The following is a 17,815-nucleotide window of genomic DNA, read 5'->3' on the forward strand; positions in this document are numbered from 1 at the left end:
GTTAAAACGTGTAATTTTGCTCAGCACAAACCCTAAAACATGCATACCATGTTCACATACCCGAGACAGAGGTCAGATCTCTTGCCTTCCTGGACCCACAAGTGCCATCACAGCAGCTACACAGTTGGTCCTCTCCACCCGCACCAGCCCACCTTCATACAAAGATCAGGTCCTGAATAAAAAGCACACGTGGGTGTTTTTTTTTGTAATGCAGCCAGCTAGTCTAGACCTACTTCTGGCCAACAAAAGAACAGGCCTTGTGCTCAGCATCAGTGGGGGAAGCAGCCGCGGTTGCCTTCAGCACACAAGTAATGTACAGCTGTAACAAGAGAGAGGAGGGTCAAGCACCATGCAAAAGGTGATGGAACCAGGAGAGCAAAGGGCTTGCTTCAGACACATACAGAGCCAGTGTCACCCTGCTGAAACCTGAAAGCCTCCAGCTGGAACTGGAGCTTGAAATCCTGTGTACGTGGCAGGAAGCGAGAGGAGGAGCCAGTGAGCTTGGAATCCACCAGACACCTAGAAGAAATGAGGGTAAAATTAGAATACAGCACACTACAAACAAACCCATGAGGAAATTAAGCTGCACCTCACCCATGGTTTTGAATGAAGAGATAGCTGGGAGCAGAAGCTGCATAAGGATAAGGGGTAACCTGACAGGAATCAACAAACACCCGGAGGGGAACATGGTTGTACTGCTTGACAGAAGCCTCAAAATGGATGAGATCTCCCATGTAATACACGTTGGAAGGCCTCTCAAACTGCCAGTCATCTGAAAAGAAATGCAGTTTTAGTAAGAGCCTACAATGTGAAGGGAACAAACATGTACCTACCAGTCATGAGCTTGAGCGAGAACACCAAAAGCTCCTGTGCAATTTTAGTAGCAGCATATGGGATCCAGGCAGGCTGCAGGGCATTGCTACTCACGTTGTGAAGCCTGGTCACAAAGAAGAAACAGTTATTAAAAGTCATTGCTAAAAGAGAGGCATGGGAGAGCAATTAAGCTAGAGCTCACCTCAAATAGTGGCATTCAATGCCAATTACAGCTCCACTGGTCCTGACAATTGGAGCAGAAGTGTTGGAAGCTGCCGTTGGTAAGTAAGTCAGGGAAAAGGAATAAACCAGGGTATCGTTGGTCATCTGTATTGGAAGGAGGCGGGGCAATAAAATTAAAGCCTCAATTGAAAAGAAACAAATTCTCGACCGAGAAGGAACCAGAACTCACCACTACTTGGCTGCCACAGGCCTGCAAATAAGACTGAAAATACAGCAGCTGAGCCACAGAATCTTCTCCAGTCACCCCACAGCCTCCTAGTGAGATGTCTGATGCCCGGATGAGCTCTCCAGAACCAAACAAGTCCTTCTTAACCTGCACGTGCACCATATTCTCGTCACAGGTAGCAGCCACGCTGCTGACAGATACCGGCTCCCTCAGCTGAAATTGCACTGGGGGTGAGGTGGGTTCCACTGGCATTTCAGGATACTTCCAGGTCAGCTCCTTAACTGGGCCAAGCAACTGCTGCTGAACACTGCCAGAATCTTGGAGTTGCCCAACTGTTCCCTGAGGCAAAGGAGCAAGAGGTGGACTGGCGGGAGCCTGAGGCGGCGGCATCCCGGGCACAAACGGGGGACTGGCGGGAACCTGAGGCGGCGGCATCCCGGGCACAAACGGGGGACTGGCGGGGAACCTGAGGCGGCGGGCATCCCGGGCACAAACGGGGGACTGGCGGGAACCTGAGGCATAACGGGCACAAACGGGGGACTGGCCGGAACCTGAGGCGGCGGCATCCCGGGCACATACGGGGGACTGGCCGGAACCTGAGGCGGCGGCATCCCGGGCACATACGGGGGACTGGCCGGAACCTGAGGCGGCGGCATCCCGGGCACAAACGGGGGACTGGCCCGGAACCTGAGGCATAACGGGCACAAACGGGGGACTGGCCGGAACCTGAGGCCGAGGCATAACGGGCACAAACGGGGGACTGGCCGGGAACCTGAGGCCGAGGCATAAACGGGCACAAACGGGGGACTGGCCGGACCTGATGGCCGAGGCATAACGGGCACAAACTGGGGACTGGCGGGAACCTGAGGCCGAGGCATAACGGTCACAAACGGGGGACTGGCCGGAACCTGAGGCCGAGGCATAACGGGCACAAACGGGGACTGGCCGGAACCTGAGGCCGAGGCATAACGGGCACAAACGGGGGACTGGCCGGAACCTGAGGCCGAGGCATAACGGGCACAAACGGGGGACTGGCCGGAACCTGAGGCCGAGGCATAACGGGCACAAACGGGGGACTGGCCGGAACCTGAGGCCGAGGCATAACGGGCACAAACGGGGGACTGGCCGGAACCTGAGGCCGAGGCATAACGGGCACAAACGGGGGGGGACTGGCGGGGGGTGGCCGGCTGATACGGGGGGGGACTGGCCGGAACCTGGGCCGGCATAACGGGCACAAACGGGGGACTGGCCGGAACCTGAGGCGGCGGCATAACGGGCACAAACGGGGGACTGGCCGGAACCTGAGGCGGCGGCATAACGGGCACAAACGGGGGACGGGCCGGAACCTGAGGCGGCGGCATCACGGGCACAAACGGGGGACTGGCCGGAACCTGAGGCGCGGCATCCCGGCCCGGGGCACAAACGGGGGACTGGCCGGAACCTGAGGCGGCGGGCATCCCGGGCACAAACGGGGGAATGGCCGGAACCTGAGGCGGGCGGCATCCCGGGCACAAACGGGGGGACTGACCGGAACCTGAGGCCGAGGCATAACGGGCACAAACGGGGGACTGGCCGGAACCTGAGGGATCCCGGCACAAACGGGGGACTGGCCGGAACCTGAGGCGGCGGCATAACGGGCACAAACGGGGGGGACTGCCGGGAACCTGAGGCAAAAACCCCTGTAGGCACCTGAGGTGGATTTACAGCAGGGCCATGGAAATGGTGACCAGGAGCTGACCTGGTACACCTTTAACACCTGACAAAACTGCACCCATGCAAACACCTACAACAACCTCCCCACAGTATCGCTACTACTGACCACCAACCCCATGATGCCACACTACAATCCCCATTGTGTGGGATGGCCACTTTTATAGGAAACGTTATTAGCACTAATGACCTTCTAGATCTGCTAAGTCTTGCACTCGGTAGATTACTAGTACCAGTTTTAAAAAGACTAGATTGGGGTCACCTGGAGTTCACTTATCTCAACTCGTTACCGCCAAAACCTTGAGCTGAATCAGGTGTGGCCTCACTCTGACCATTTTCAGTCATTTAACTTTATTAGATTGCTGATAGGTACATGTTTCACAAGGCTGATTGTAGTTCCAATTGTCTTCTGGTGAATGAATATTGTGTCTACCCAACTGTATGAAAATGAACATTTGAGAAGCATTAAATTGGACTAGTGTGAAAAGTCAATGCGAATGACTTAGTATGCAAAAAAGGAAACAATAAAAATGTCAAGTGATGAAATCAACGCAAGCAGTAATTCCATACAGTATCAACTCAAATCATGAGTACATTATTTTGATTCTTTTTTTGCCACTCCTGCTTCTCTCCCCTTTACAGAATTTAGATAGTCACCAGTCTTCTTTAAAATAGAAGCATTTCCCATAAGGTCTGCCTCAACTTACATTTACAGCATTTTTCAGGCGCCCTTATCCAGAGCGAATTACAATCAGTAGTTACAGGGACAGTCTCCCTGGAGCAACTTAGGGTTAAGTGTCTTGCTCAGGGACACAATGGTAGTAAGTGGGATATGAACCTGGGTCTTCTGGTTCGTAGTCGAGTGTGTTACCTACTAGGCTACAACCACCCCTTGAACCACCTCTTCTTCTGTGCAGAGGACATGCTCTTCATCAGACAAAGATTCAAAGAGACAAACTGCTGATCAAAGACAAGAAAACTTTTTTTTTCTCAGACACATTGTCAATATTTAAATCCATGCCAAAGACAAAGTTTTTATGTCAAACATTCCAGAACAGTAAACCTGTTTAGCCCAGGGCCTTTTTTGAATAGACATACCCAAAATTAAAAAGAGAATATCTCTGCAACTGCATTGCCTATTAGTATAATTTTTATAGGAAATCATATTGCTCCTGAAACTCCTCCAGAGTTTAGGAATCAGCATAGATGTCAACCGGGTCATAGAAAAATAAAGATGGAAAAGTGCAATTTTGCAGTGTTTTTGCCATCTGAGAGAGGTTGTAAAAGCAGTAATCCAATTCCTATATTAACTTATAGTAATAGATCCTAACAATAAACCTGCATTAAATATGTTGCTATGACAGCAACATTTGTCCATTTGTGCACATTGTTGACATTTTGGTGCCGTTTAAGATTTCTCAGGAACCTTTAAAACTATTTTTGTTTACTTTCTTCTGACTTTAGTCATTAATTCCAACTAATTACAGCAGTTTTGCGACTGTTTTGGAAACATCACATCATATGTATGTTCCCCATATGAGTGAAAGTGATTGTCATTGTGAAACACAGCACAGCACACGGTGCGTGTCCTCTGCATTTAACCATCACCCTTGGTGATTGTGTGGACACGGTGCTTTGCTCAGTGGCACCTTGGCGGTCTGGGGATTGGAAACCGCAACCTTCCGATTAGTGTAGCACTTCTTTAGCCGTTTGGTCACCACTGTCCCGTAAGGCCGTCCAGCTGATTGGCAGCGTCCAGAATTCTGTTGCTTAGCCACGTCTCAGTAAAAACAAAGACGCAGCAGTCTCTATATTCCCGCTGGGTAGTCTGCTGAAGTTTGATGTAGTCCAGTTTAATGGATAGTTGGATGGATGGGAGAGCCGGCTAGGATTAGCCCTTATCCTAGCACTGATCCCCTCCTGTTTCCCGCGCTTCCGGTTCCTCGTGCACCACTTGGGGCACCAGCGACAGGTGAAACCGTGGCCTGGAGACCTGCTCTCCGCAACAGTCCGAGCGTGCACAGTGTGTTCTAGTGAGACGTCCAGTAGGTCAGCAGGATGACGAGGCTACCGGGACTCTTGCCATCTTACTAAGCTGGTAGTGTTACCCACTAGGCTAATACCACCCCCGGTGGTCTGGTAGCAGAAAGGGGCTAGAAGGCAAAGTGCAGTGGAGGGTCATTGATTGGTGGAGTGTGTCTGGAGTGTGTTGGTTGTGTATTCAGCGTTGGCAGACGAGGGAGGAGTTAACAGGCTGGAGTGTATTGGAGAGTCTCCGTTTAGGGGGAAGGTGTGGTGGTGCTGGTTGTGCAGTTGTTGTCAGAAAGCAAAAGATGTAGAAAGCACGCAAAGACATGAGCGTCATGAACAATATTTGTGTTAAACCACCTTAAGCACTTACAACCAATTCTAATTCTTGCAAATAACTGAGTTAGAGTTAGAACTAGACATCCTGAGTAGACAAGGTATTTCACTCCAATTTAAAGCCTGAATCTGATGGAGCTGTCATCCTGATATGTAAAAAGGGACAGTTTAGTGCAACTAACCTGTAGGGTCACTTTGCTAATGTTACAGAGAAGCGGATGAGACGAGGCAAGTCGCACCTGACGCTTGTTACACCTGGGAGGATCCCTATTTGTGCCGAAGGGCACTAGGAAGGAAATGTGACTAGGAACCGTCGCCCCTGAAGTCCAAGAGACGGTTGTGGACTAGACTGTTCAGTGTGTCAAGGGAGGCAGCATGGTGTTCAGGGCTGCTTGGGGGAGGATGCTATTGTGCAGTCCTCTTGTATTTGCTGCAGAATTGTTGTACCGGATTATGGGAGGGGGGTGAAACAGTTGGCGGGAGTGCAGGGTTGGTGATGATGTGTGTTGGTGGAGGAGTCCAAAGTGAAACAGAGCATCAGTCCATGTTTGGAGGTCCAAAGTCAAAGACCACTTCATTGTCATTTCACTATATACAAGTACACAGAGACGAGATTGCAAAGGTTTGGAGAGTCACAGTGTGCAAAAACACCTACTGGACACTACAGAGTAGTTGTAAGTCCAATGGCATGGTGTACATCGCATGTCCCTTCTAATGCTAATTGGATGAAAGAAAGTTGCCAGTTTCTGTATTCACCTACCACAGCGTTATTAATTCACCCACAAATGAATTAAATTACAGAACTGATGAGACATGACCTTAGAACAGGGGCTTCCAAGTAAAATACGCATGCGCTCACCAGGAGTAGCCATAACGGAAGGGAACAGCATTACAGATTAGGACATGGCGTCAACTTTGTGAGAATCCTCTCTAGTGTCCGATCAAGGACTGGCAACTGAGTCCATCATGCTTTCGAAAAGCAGAGCAAGGCTACCCCCACAAACCCATATCATACTGGGATTAACGGCTACAGGCGTCACAATCACCACATCCCAAATTGAAACTAATAAAAGTGGACCCGTAGTCTTGTGGGTGGAAGTAGCATAGTGGGTACCACAGTTTCCTATGAACCAGAACACCCAGGTTCAAACCACGTTTACAAGCATTGGGTCCCGGAGCAAGGCACCAAATCCAGAGTGTCTCCAGGGGGACTGTCCCTGTAACTAAGGCACCTGAGAAGTGCCAGAAATGCAAATTGGGTTTGCTTCAAAAAAGGAAAGACAGCAGACACTGATACACAATCCATTTCAGCATTTATTTTGTCTTAAAAACAGAACGGTCAAGAGACACAGGCTGGTCAATCTCTGATGAACACTGGTCCCACAGACACTTCTTTCTCCCATATGGAGTCTGGAAAAGGACAAGCAACAGGGGGGTTAAAACGTGTAATTTTGCTCAGCACAAACCCTAAAACATGCATACCATGTTCACATACCCGAGACAGAGGTCAGATCTCTTGCCTTCCTGGACCCACAAGTGCCATCACAGCAGCTACACAGTTGGTCCTCTCCACCCGCACCAGCCCACCTTCATACAAAGATCAGGTCCTGAATAAAAGCACACGTGGGTGTTTTTTTTTTGTAATGCAGCCAGCTAGTCTAGACCTACTTCTGGCCAACAAAAGAACAGGCCTTGTGCTCAGCATCAGTGGGGGAAGCAGCCGCGGTTGCCTTCAGCACACAAGTAATGTACAGCTGTAACAAGAGAGAGGAGGGTCAAGCACCATGCAAAAGGTGATGGAACCAGGAGAGCAAAGGGCTTGCTTCAGACACATACAGAGCCAGTGTCACCCTGCTGAAACCTGAAAGCCTCCAGCTGGAACTGGAGCTTGAAATCCTGTGTACGTGGCAGGAAGCGAGAGGAGGAGCCAGTGAGCTTGGAATCCACCAGACACCTAGAAGAAATGAGGGTAAAATTAGAATACAGCACACTACAAACAAACCCATGAGGAAATTAAGCTGCACCTCACCCATGGTTTTGAATGAAGAGATAGCTGGGAGCAGAAGCTGCATAAGGATAAGGGGTAACCTGACAGGAATCAACAAACACCCGGAGGGGAACATGGTTGTACTGCTTGACAGAAGCCTCAAAATGGATGAGATCTCCCATGTAATACACGTTGGAAGGCCTCTCAAACTGCCAGTCATCTGAAAAGAAATGCAGTTTTAGTAAGAGCCTACAATGTGAAGGGAACAAACATGTACCTACCAGTCATGAGCTTGAGCGAGAACACCAAAAGCTCCTGTGCAATTTTAGTAGCAGCATATGGGATCCAGGCAGGCTGCAGGGCATTGCTACTCACGTTGTGAAGCCTGGTCACAAAGAAGAAACAGTTATTAAAAGTCATTGCTAAAAGAGAGGCATGGGAGAGCAATTAAGCTAGAGCTCACCTCAAATAGTGGCATTCAATGCCAATTACAGCTCCACTGGTCCTGACAATTGGAGCAGAAGTGTTGGAAGCTGCCGTTGGTAAGTAAGTCAGGGAAAAGGAATAAACCAGGGTATCGTTGGTCATCTGTATTGGAAAGGGGGGGGAATAAAATTAAAGCCTCAATTGAAAAGAAACAAATTCTCGACCGAGAAGAACCAGAACTCACCACTACTTGGCTGCCACAGGCCTGCAAATAAGACTGAAAATACAGCAGCTGAGCCACAGAATCTTCTCCAGTCACCCCACAGCCTCCTAGTGAGATGTCTGATGCCCGGATGAGCTCTCTCCAGAACCAAACAAGTCCTTCTTAACCTGCACGTGCACCATATTCTCGTCACAGGTAGCAGCCACGCTGCCTGACAGATACCGGCTCCCTCAGCTGAAATTGCACTGGGGGTGAGGTGGGTTCCACTGGCATTTCAGGATACTTCCAGGTCAGCTCCTTAACTGGGCAAGCAACTGCTGCTGAACATGCCAGAATCTTGGAGTTGCCCAACTGTTTCCCTGAGGCAAAGGAGCAAGAGGTGGACTGGCGGGAGCCTGAGGCGGCGGCATCCCGGGCACAAACGGGGACTGGCGGGACCTGCGGCGGCATACGGGCACAAAGGGGGGGACTGGCGGGAACCTGAGGCATAACGGGCACAAACGGGGGACTGGCCGGAACCTGGGAGGCGGGCACAATACGGGGACTGGCCGGGAACACTGAGGCGGCGGCATCCCGGGCACAACGGGGGACTGGCCGGAACCTGAGGCCATACGGGCACAAACGGGGGGACTGGCGGCAACTGAGGCATAACGGGCACAAACGGGGGACTGGCCGGAACCTGAGGCATACGGGCACAAACGGGGGACTGGCCGGAACCTGAGGCCGAGGCATAACGGGCACAAACGGGGGACGGGACTGGCCGGAACCTGAGGCGAGGCATCCGGGCACAAACGGGGGACTGGCGGAACCTGAGGCGCGGCATCCGGGCACAAACGGGGGACTGGCGGAACCTGAGGCGGGCATAACGGGCACAAACGGGGGACTGGCCGGAACCTGAGGCGAGGCATAACGGGCACAAACGGGGGACTGGCCGGAACCTGAGGCCGAGGCCATAACGGGCACAAACGGGGGACTGGCCGGAACCTGAGGCATAACAACGGGCACAAACGGGACTGGCCGGAACCTGAGGCATAACGGGCACAAACGGGGGACTGGCCGGAACCTGAGGCCGAGGCATAACGGGCACAAACGGGGGACTGGCCGGAACCTGAGGCCGAGGCATAACGGGCACAAACGGGGGACTGGCCGGAACCTGAGGCCGAGGCGTAACGGGCACAAACGGGGACTGCCGGAACCTGAGGCCGAGGCATAACGGGGCACACAAACGGGGGACTGGCCGAACCTGAGGCCGAGGCATAACGGGCACAAACGGGGGACTGGCCGGAACCTGAGGCCGAGGCATAACGGGCACAAACGGGGACTGGCCGGAACCTGAGGCCGAGGCATAACGGGCACAAACGGGGGACTGGCCGGAACCTGAGGCCGAGGCATAACGGGCACAAACGGGGGACTGGCCGGAACCTGAGGCCGAGGCATAACGGGCACAACGGGGGACTGGCCGAACCTGAGGCCGAGGCATAACGGGCACAAACGGGGGACTGGCCGGAACCTGAGGCCGAGGCATAACGGGCACAAACGGGGGACTGGCCGGAACCTGAGGCGAGGCATAACGGGCACAAACGGGGGACTGGCCGGAACCTGAGGCCGAGGCATAACGGGCACAAACGGGGGACTGGCCGGAACCTGAGGCGGCGGCATAACGGGCACAAAACGGGGGACTGGCCGGAACCTGAGGCGGCGGCATCCCGGGCACAAACGGGGGACTGGCCGGAACCTGAGGCGCGGCATCCCGGGCACAAACGGGGGACTGGCCGGAACCTGAGGCGGCGGCATCCCGGGCACAAACGGGGGACTGGCCGGAACCTGAGGCGGCGGCACGGGGAAACGGGGGGAGGGGAAGGGCTCCCGGGGGGGAATGGCGGGGGGGGGAACCTGAGGGGGCTGGCATCCCGGGCACAAACGGGGGACTGGCCGGAACCTGAGGCCGAGGCATAACGGGCACAAACGGGGGACTGGCCGGAACCTGAGGGATCCCGGGCACAAACGGGGGACTGGCCGGAACCTGAGGCGGCGGCATAACGGGCACAAACGGGGGACTGGCCGGAACCTGAGGCGGCGGCATAACGGGCACAAACAGGGGACTGCCGGGAACCTGAGGCAAAAGCCCTGTAGGCACCTGAGGTGGATTTACAGCAGGCCATGGAAATGGTTTGACAGGAGCTTGACCTGGTACACCTTTAACACCTGACAAAACTGCACCATGCAAAACACCTACAACACCTCCCCACAGTATCGCTACTACTGACCACCAACCCATGATGCCACACTACAATCCCCATTGTGTGGGATGGCCACTTTTATAGGGAAACGTTATTAGCACTAATGACCTTCTAGATCTGCTAAGTCTTGCACTCGGTAGATACTAGTACCAGTTTTAAAAAGACTAGATTGGGGTCACCTGGAGTTCACTTATCTCAACTCGTTACCGCCAAAACCTTGAGCTGAATCAGGTGTGGCCTCACTCTGACCATTTTCAGTCATTTAACTTTATTAGATTGCTGATAGGTACATGTTTTCACAAGGCTGATGTAGTTCCAATTGTCTTCTGGTGAATGAATATTGTGTCTACCCAACTGTATGAAAATGAACATTTGAGAAGCATTAATTGGACTAGTGTGAAAAGTCAATGCGAATGACCTTAGTATGCAAAAAGGAAACAATAAAAATGTCAAGGATGAAATCAACGCAAGCAGTAATTCCATACAGTATCAACTCAAATCATGAGTACATTATTTTTGATTCTTTTTTTTGCCACTCCTGCTTCTCTCCCCTTTACAGAATTTAGATAGTCAACCAGTCTTCTTTAAAATAGAAGCATTTCCAATAAGGTCTGCCTCAACTTACATTTACAGCATTTTTCAGGCGCCCTTATCCAGAGCGAATTACAATCAGTAGTTACAGGGACAGTCTCCCTGGAGCAACTTAGGGTAAGTGTCTTGCTCAGGGACACAATGGTAGTAAGTGGGATATGAACCTGGGTCTTCTGGTCGTAGTCGAGTGTGTTACCTACTAGGCTACAACCACCCCTTGAACCACCTCTTCTTCTGTGCAGAGGACATGCTCTTCATCAGACAAAGATTCAAGAGACAAACTGCTGATCAAAGACAAGAAAACTTTTTTTTTTCTCAGACACATTGTCAATATTTAAATCCATGCCAAAGGACAAAGTTTTTATGTCAAACATTCCAGAACAGTAAACCTGTTTAGCCCAGGGCCTTTTTTGAATAGACATACCCAAAATTAAAAAGAGAATATCTCTGCAACTGCATTGCCTATTAGTATAATTTTTATAGGTAAATTCATATTGCTCCTGAAACTCCTCAGAGTTTAGGAATCAGCATAGATGTCAACCGGGTCATAGAAAAATAAAGATGGAAAAGTGCAATTTTGCAGTGTTTTTGCCATCTGACGAGAGGTTGTAAAAGCAGTAATCCAATCCTATATTAACTTATTAGTAATAGATCCTAACAATAAACCTGCATTAAATATGTTGCTATGACAGCAACATTTGTCCATTTGTGCACATTGTTGACATTTTGGTGCCGTTTTAAGATTTCTCAGGAACCTTTAAAACTATTTTGTTTACTTTCTTCTGACTTTAGTCATTAATTCCAACTAATGTACAGCAGTTTTGCGACTGTTTTGGAAACATCACATCATATGTATGTTCCCCATATGAGTGAAAGTGATTGTCATTGTGAAACACAGCACAGCACACGGTGCGTGTCCTCTGCATTTAACCATCACCCTTGGTGATTGTGTGGAACACCGGTGCTTTGCTCAGTGGCACCTTGGCGGTCTGGGGATTGGAAAACCGCAACCTTCCGATTAGTGTAGCACTTCTTTACCCGCTTGGTCACCACTGTCCCGTAAGGCCGTCCAGCTGATTGGCAGAGTCCAGAATTCTGTTGCTTAGCCACGTCTCAGTAAAACAAAGACGCAGCAGTCTCTATATTCCCCGCTGGGTAGTCTGCTGAGTTTGATGTAGTCCAGTTTAATGGATAGTTGGATGGATGGGAGAGCCGGCTAGGATTAGCCCTTATCCTAGCACTGATCCCCACCTGTTTCCCGCGCTTCCGGTCCTCGTGCACCACTTGGGGCACCAGCGACAGGTGAAACCGTGGCCTGGAGACCTGCTCTCCGCAACAGTCCGAGCGTGCACAGTGTGTTCTAGTGAGACGTCCAGTAGGTCAGCAGGATGACGAGGCTACCGGGACTCTTGCCATCTTACTAAGCTGGTAGTGTTACCCACTAGGCTAATACCACCCCCGGTGTCTGGTAAGCAGAAAGGGGCTAGAGGCAAAGTGCAGTGGAGGGTCATTGATTGGTGGAGTGTGTCTGAGTGTGTTGGTTGTGTATTCAGCGTTGGCAGACGAGGGAGGAGGATTAACAGGCTGGAGTGTATTGGAGAGTCTCCGTTTAGGGGGAAGGTGTGGTGGTGCTGGTTGTGCAGTTGTTGTCAGAGAAAGCAAAGATGTAGAAAGCACGCAAAGACATGAGCGTCATGAACAATATTTGTGTTAAACCACCTTAAGCACTTACAACCAATTCTAATTCTTGCAAATAACTGAGTTAGAGTTAGAACTAGAATCCTGAGTAGACAAGGTATTTCACTCCATTTTAAGCCTGAATCTGATGGAGCTGTCATCCTGATATGTAAAAAGGGACAGTTTAGTGCAAACTAACCTGTAGGGTCACTTTGCTAATGTTACAGGAGAAGCGGATGGAGACGAGGCAAGTCGCCCTGACGCTTGTTACACCTGGGAGGATCCCTATTTGTGCCGAAGGGCACTAGGAAGGAAAGTGTGAATAGGAACCGTCGCCCCTGAAGTCCAAGAGACGGTGTGGACTAGACTGTTCAGTGTGTTCAAGGGGAGGCAGCATGGTGTTCAGGGCTGCTTGGGGGAGGATGCATTGTGCAGTCCTCTTGTATTTGCTGCAGAATGTGTACCGGATTATGGGGAGGGGGGTGAACAGTTGGCGGGAGTGCAGGGTTGGTGATGATGTGTGTTTGGTGGAGGAGTCCAAAGGTGAAACAGAGCATCAGTCCATGTTTGGAGGTCCAAAGTCAAAGACCACTTCATTGTCATTTCACTATATACAAGTACACAGAGACGAGATTGCAAAGGTTTGGAGAGTCACAGTGTGCAAGAAACACCTACTGGACACTACAGAGTAGTGTGTGTAAGTCCAATGGCATGGTGTGACATCGCATGTCCCTTCTAAGCTAATTGGATGAAAGAAAGGTTGCCAGTTTCTGTATTCACCTACCACAGCGTTATTAATTCACCCACAAATGAATTTAAATTACAGAACTGATGAGACATGACCTTAGAACAGGGGCTTCCAAGTAAAATACGCATGCGCTCACCAGGAGTAGCCATAACGGAAGGGAACAGCATTACAGATTAGGACATGGCGTCAACTTTGTGAGATATCTCTCTAGTGTCCGATCAGGACTGGCAACTGAGTCCATCATGCTTTCGAAAAGCAGAGCAAGGCTACCCCCACAAACCCATATCATACTGGGATTAACGGCTACAGCGTCACAATCACCACATCCCAAATTGAAACTAATAAAAGTGGACCCGTAGTCTGTGGGTGGAAGTAAGCATAGTGGGTACCACAGTTTCCTATGAACCAGAACACCCAGGTTCAAACCCACGTTTACAAGCATTGGGTCCCGAGCAAGGCACCAAATCCAGAGTGTCTCCAGGGGGACTGTCCCTGTAACTAAGGCACCTGAGAAGTGCCAGAAATGCAAATTGGGTTGCTTCAAAAAAGGAAAGACAGCAGACCTGATACACAATCCATTTCAGCATTATTTTGTCTTAAAAACAGAACGGTCAAGAGACACAGGCTGGTCAATCTCTGAATGAAACTGGTCCACAGACACTTCTTTCTCCCATATGGAAGTCTGGAAAAAGGACAAGCAACAGGGGGTTAAAACGTGTAATTTTGCTCAGCACAAACCCTAAACATGCATACCATGTTCACATACCCGAGACAGAGGGCAGATCTCTTGCCTTCCTGGACCCACAAGTGCCATCACAGCAGCTACACAGTTGGTCCTCTCCACCCGCACCAGCCACCTTCATACAAAGATCAGGTCCTGAATAAAAAGCACACGTGGGTGTTTTTTTTTTGTAATGCAGCCAGCTAGTCTAGACCTACTTCTGGCCAACAAAAGAACAGGCTTGTGCCTCAGCATCAGTGGGGGAAGCAGCCGCGGTGCCTCAGCACACAAGTAATGTACAAGCCTGTAACAAGAGAGAGGAGGGTCAAGCACCATGCAAAAGGTGATGGAACCAGGAGAGCAAAGGGCTTGCTTCAGACACATACAGAGCCAGTGGTCACCCTGCTGAAACCTGAAAGCCTCCAGCTGGAACTGGAGCTTGAAATCCTGTGTACGTGGCAGGAAGCGAGAGGAGGAGCCAGTGAGTTGGAATCCACCAGACACCTAGAAGAAATGAGGGTAAAAATTAGAATACAGCACACTACAAACAAACCCATGAGGAAATTAAGCTGCACCTCACCCATGGTTTTGAATGAAGAGATAGCTGGGAGCAGAAGCTGCATAAGGATAAGGGGTAACCTGACAGGAATCAACAAAACACCCGGAGGGGAACATGGTTTTGTACTGCTTGACAGAAGCCTCAAAATGGATGAGATCTCCCAGGTAATACACGTTGGAAGGCCTCTCAAACTGCCAGTCATCTGAAAAGAAATGCAGTTTTAGTAAGAGCCTACAATGTGAAGGGAACCAAACAATGTACCTACCAGTCATGAGCTTGAGCGAGAACACCAAAAGCTCCTGTGCAATTTAGTAGCAGCATATGGATCCGGCAGGCTGCAGGGCATTGCTACTCACGTTGTGAAGCCTGGTCACAAAAGAAGAAACCGTTATTAAAGTCATTGCTAAAAGAGAGGCATGGGAGAGCAATTAAGCTAGAGCTCACCTCAAATAGTGGCATTCAATGCCAATTACAGCTCCACTGGTCCTGACAATTGGAGCAGAAGTGTTGGAAGCTGCCGTTGGTAAGTAAGTCAGGGAAAAGGAATAAACCAGGGTATCGTTGGTCATCTGTATTGGAAGGGGGGGGGAATAAAATTAAAGCCTCAATTGAAAAGAAACAAATTCTCGACCGAGAAGGAACCAGAACTCACCACTACTTGGCTGCCACAGGCCTGCAAATAAGACTGAAAATACAGCAGCTGAGCCACAGAATCTTCTCCAGTCACCCCACAGCCTCCTAGTGAGATGTCTGATGCCCGGATGAGCTCTCCAGAACCAAACAAGTCCTTCTTAACCTGCACGTGCACCATATTCTCGTCACAGGTAGCAGCCACGCTGCTGACAGATACCGGCTCCCTCAGCTGAAATTGCACTGGGGGTGAGGTGGGTTCCACTGGCATTTCAGGATACTTCCAGGTCAGCTCCTTAACTGGGCCAAGCAACTGCTGCTGAACACTGCCAGAATCTTGGAGTTGCCCAACTGTTCCCTGAGGCAAAGGAGCAAGAGGTGGACTGGCGGGAGCCTGAGGCGGTGGCATCCCGGGCACAAACGGGGGACTGGCGGGAACCTGAGGCGGCGGCATCCCGGGCACAAACGGGGGACTGGCGGGAACCTGAGGCGGCGGCATCCCGGGCACAAACGGGGGACTGGCCGGAACCTGAGGCATAACGGGCACAAACGGGGGACTGGCCGGAACCTGAGGCGGCGGCATCCCGGGCACATACGGGGGACTGGCCGGAACCTGAGGCGGCGGCATCCCGGGCACATACGGGGGACTGGCCGGAACCTGAGGCATAACGGGCACAAACGGGGGACTGGCCGGAACCTGAGGCATAACGGGCACAAACGGGGGGACTGGCCGGAACCTGAGGCCGAGGCATAACGGGCACAAACGGGGGACTGGCCGGAACCTGAGGCCGAGGCATCACGGGCACAAACGGGGGACTGGCCGGAACCTGAGGCCGAGGCATAACGGGCACAAACGGGGGACTGGCCGGAACCTGAGGCCGAGGCATAACGGGCACAAACGGGGGACTGGCCGGAACCTGAGGCCGAGGCATAACGGGCACAAACGGGGGACTGGCCGGAACCTGAGGCCGAGGCATAACGGGCACAAACGGGGGACTGGCCGGAACCTGAGGCCGAGGCATAACGGGCACAAACGGGGGACTGGCCGGAACCTGAGGCCGAGGCATACCGGGCACAAACGGGGGACTGGCCGGAACCTGAGGCCGAGGCATAACGGGCACAAACGGGGGACTGGCCGGAACCTGAGGCCGAGGCATAACGGGCACAAACGGGGGACTGGCCGGAACCTGAGGCCGAGGCATAACGGGCACAAACGGGGGACTGGCCGGAACCTGAGGCCGAGGCATAACGGGCACAAACGGGGGACTGGCCGGAACCTGAGGCCGAGGCATAACGGGCACAAACGGGGGACTGGCCGGAACCTGAGGCGGCGGCATAACGGGCACAAACGGGGGACTGGCCGGAACCTGAGGGGCGGCATCCCGGGCACAAACGGGGGACTGGCCGGAACCTGAGGCGCGGCATCCCGGGCACAAACGGGGGACTGGCCGGAACCTGAGGCGGCGGCATCCCGGGCACAAACGGGGGACTGGCCGGAACCTGAGCGGCGGCATCCCGGGCACAAACGGGGGACTGGCGGGAACCTGAGGCGGCGGCATCCCGGGCACAAACGGGGGACTGGCCGGAACCTGAGGCCGAGGCATAACGGGCACAAACGGGGGACTGGCCGGAACCTGAGGATCCCGGGCACAAACGGGGGACTGGCCGGAACCTGAGGCGGCGGCTAACGGGCACAAACGGGGGACTGGCCGGAACCTGAGGCGGCGGCATAACGGGCACAAACAGGGGACTGCCGGGAACCTGAGGCAAAAGCCCTGTATGCACCTGAGGTGGATTTACAGCAGGCCATGGAAATGGTTGACCAGGAGCCTGACCTGGTACACCTTTAACACCTGACAAAACTGCACCCATGCAAACACCTACAACACCTCCCCACAGTATCGCTACTACTGACCACCAACCCATGATGCCACACTACAATCCCCATTGTGTGGGATGGCCACTTTTATAGGAAACGTTATTAGCACTAATGACCTTCTAGATCTGCTAAGTCTTGCACTCGGTAGATTACTAGTACCAGTTTTAAAAAGACTAGATTGGGGTCACCTGGAGTTCACTTATCTCAACTCGTTACCGGCCAAAACCTTGAGCTGAATCAGGTGTGGCCTCACTCTGACCATTTTCAGTCATTTAACTTTATTAGATTGCTGATAGGTACATGTTTCACAAGGCTGATTGTAGTTCCAATTGTCTTCTGGTGAATGAATATTGTGTCTACCCAACTGTATGAAAATGAACATTTGAGAAGCATTAAATTGGACTAGTGTGAAAAGTCAATGCGAATGACTTAGTATGCAAAAAAGGAAACAATAAAAATGTCAAGTGATGAAATCAACGCAAGCAGTAATTCCATACAGTATCAACTCAAATCATGAGTACATTATTTTGATTCTTTTTTTGCCACTCCTGCTTCTCCTCCCCTTTACAGAAATTTAGATAGTCACCAGTCTTCTTTAAAATAGAAGCATTTCCCATAAGGTCTGCCTCAACTTACATTTACAGCATTTTTCAGGCGCCCTTATCCAGAGCGAATTACAATCAGTAGTTACAGGGACAGTCCTCCCTGGAGCAACTTAGGGTTAAGTGTCTTGCTCAGGGACACAATGGTAGTAAGTGGGATATGAACCTGGGTCTTCTGGTTCGTAGTCGAGTGTGTTACCTACTAGGCTACAACCACCCCTTGAACCACCTCTTCT

General features: G+C 51.5%; 2 protein-coding genes across 2 annotated transcripts; both read right to left on the reverse strand.

Annotated features, from left to right (window-relative positions):
• Positions 1–247: 247 nt before the first annotated feature.
• Positions 248–1,528, reverse strand: LOC114784236 (zona pellucida sperm-binding protein 3-like; the record flags this gene model as incomplete). Its single annotated transcript, XM_028969467.1, has 6 exons — positions 248–319; positions 402–519; positions 595–772; positions 834–937; positions 1,016–1,140; positions 1,226–1,528. Coding segments are annotated over 6 exons (900 nt in total), but the record flags the coding sequence as incomplete, so codon positions are not given.
• A 5,276-nt stretch (positions 1,529–6,804) lies between these two features.
• On the reverse strand, positions 6,805–15,420 carry LOC114784230 (zona pellucida sperm-binding protein 3-like; the record flags this gene model as incomplete). Its single annotated transcript, XM_028969460.1, has 7 exons — positions 6,805–6,883; positions 6,965–7,050; positions 7,133–7,250; positions 7,326–7,503; positions 7,565–7,668; positions 14,913–15,037; positions 15,121–15,420. Coding segments are annotated over 7 exons (990 nt in total), but the record flags the coding sequence as incomplete, so codon positions are not given.
• Positions 15,421–17,815: the final 2,395 nt, after the last annotated feature.

This window comes from Denticeps clupeoides, unplaced genomic scaffold, assembly GCF_900700375.1.
Source record: "Denticeps clupeoides unplaced genomic scaffold, fDenClu1.1, whole genome shotgun sequence".
Classification (NCBI taxonomy): domain Eukaryota; kingdom Metazoa; phylum Chordata; class Actinopteri; order Clupeiformes; family Denticipitidae; genus Denticeps; species Denticeps clupeoides.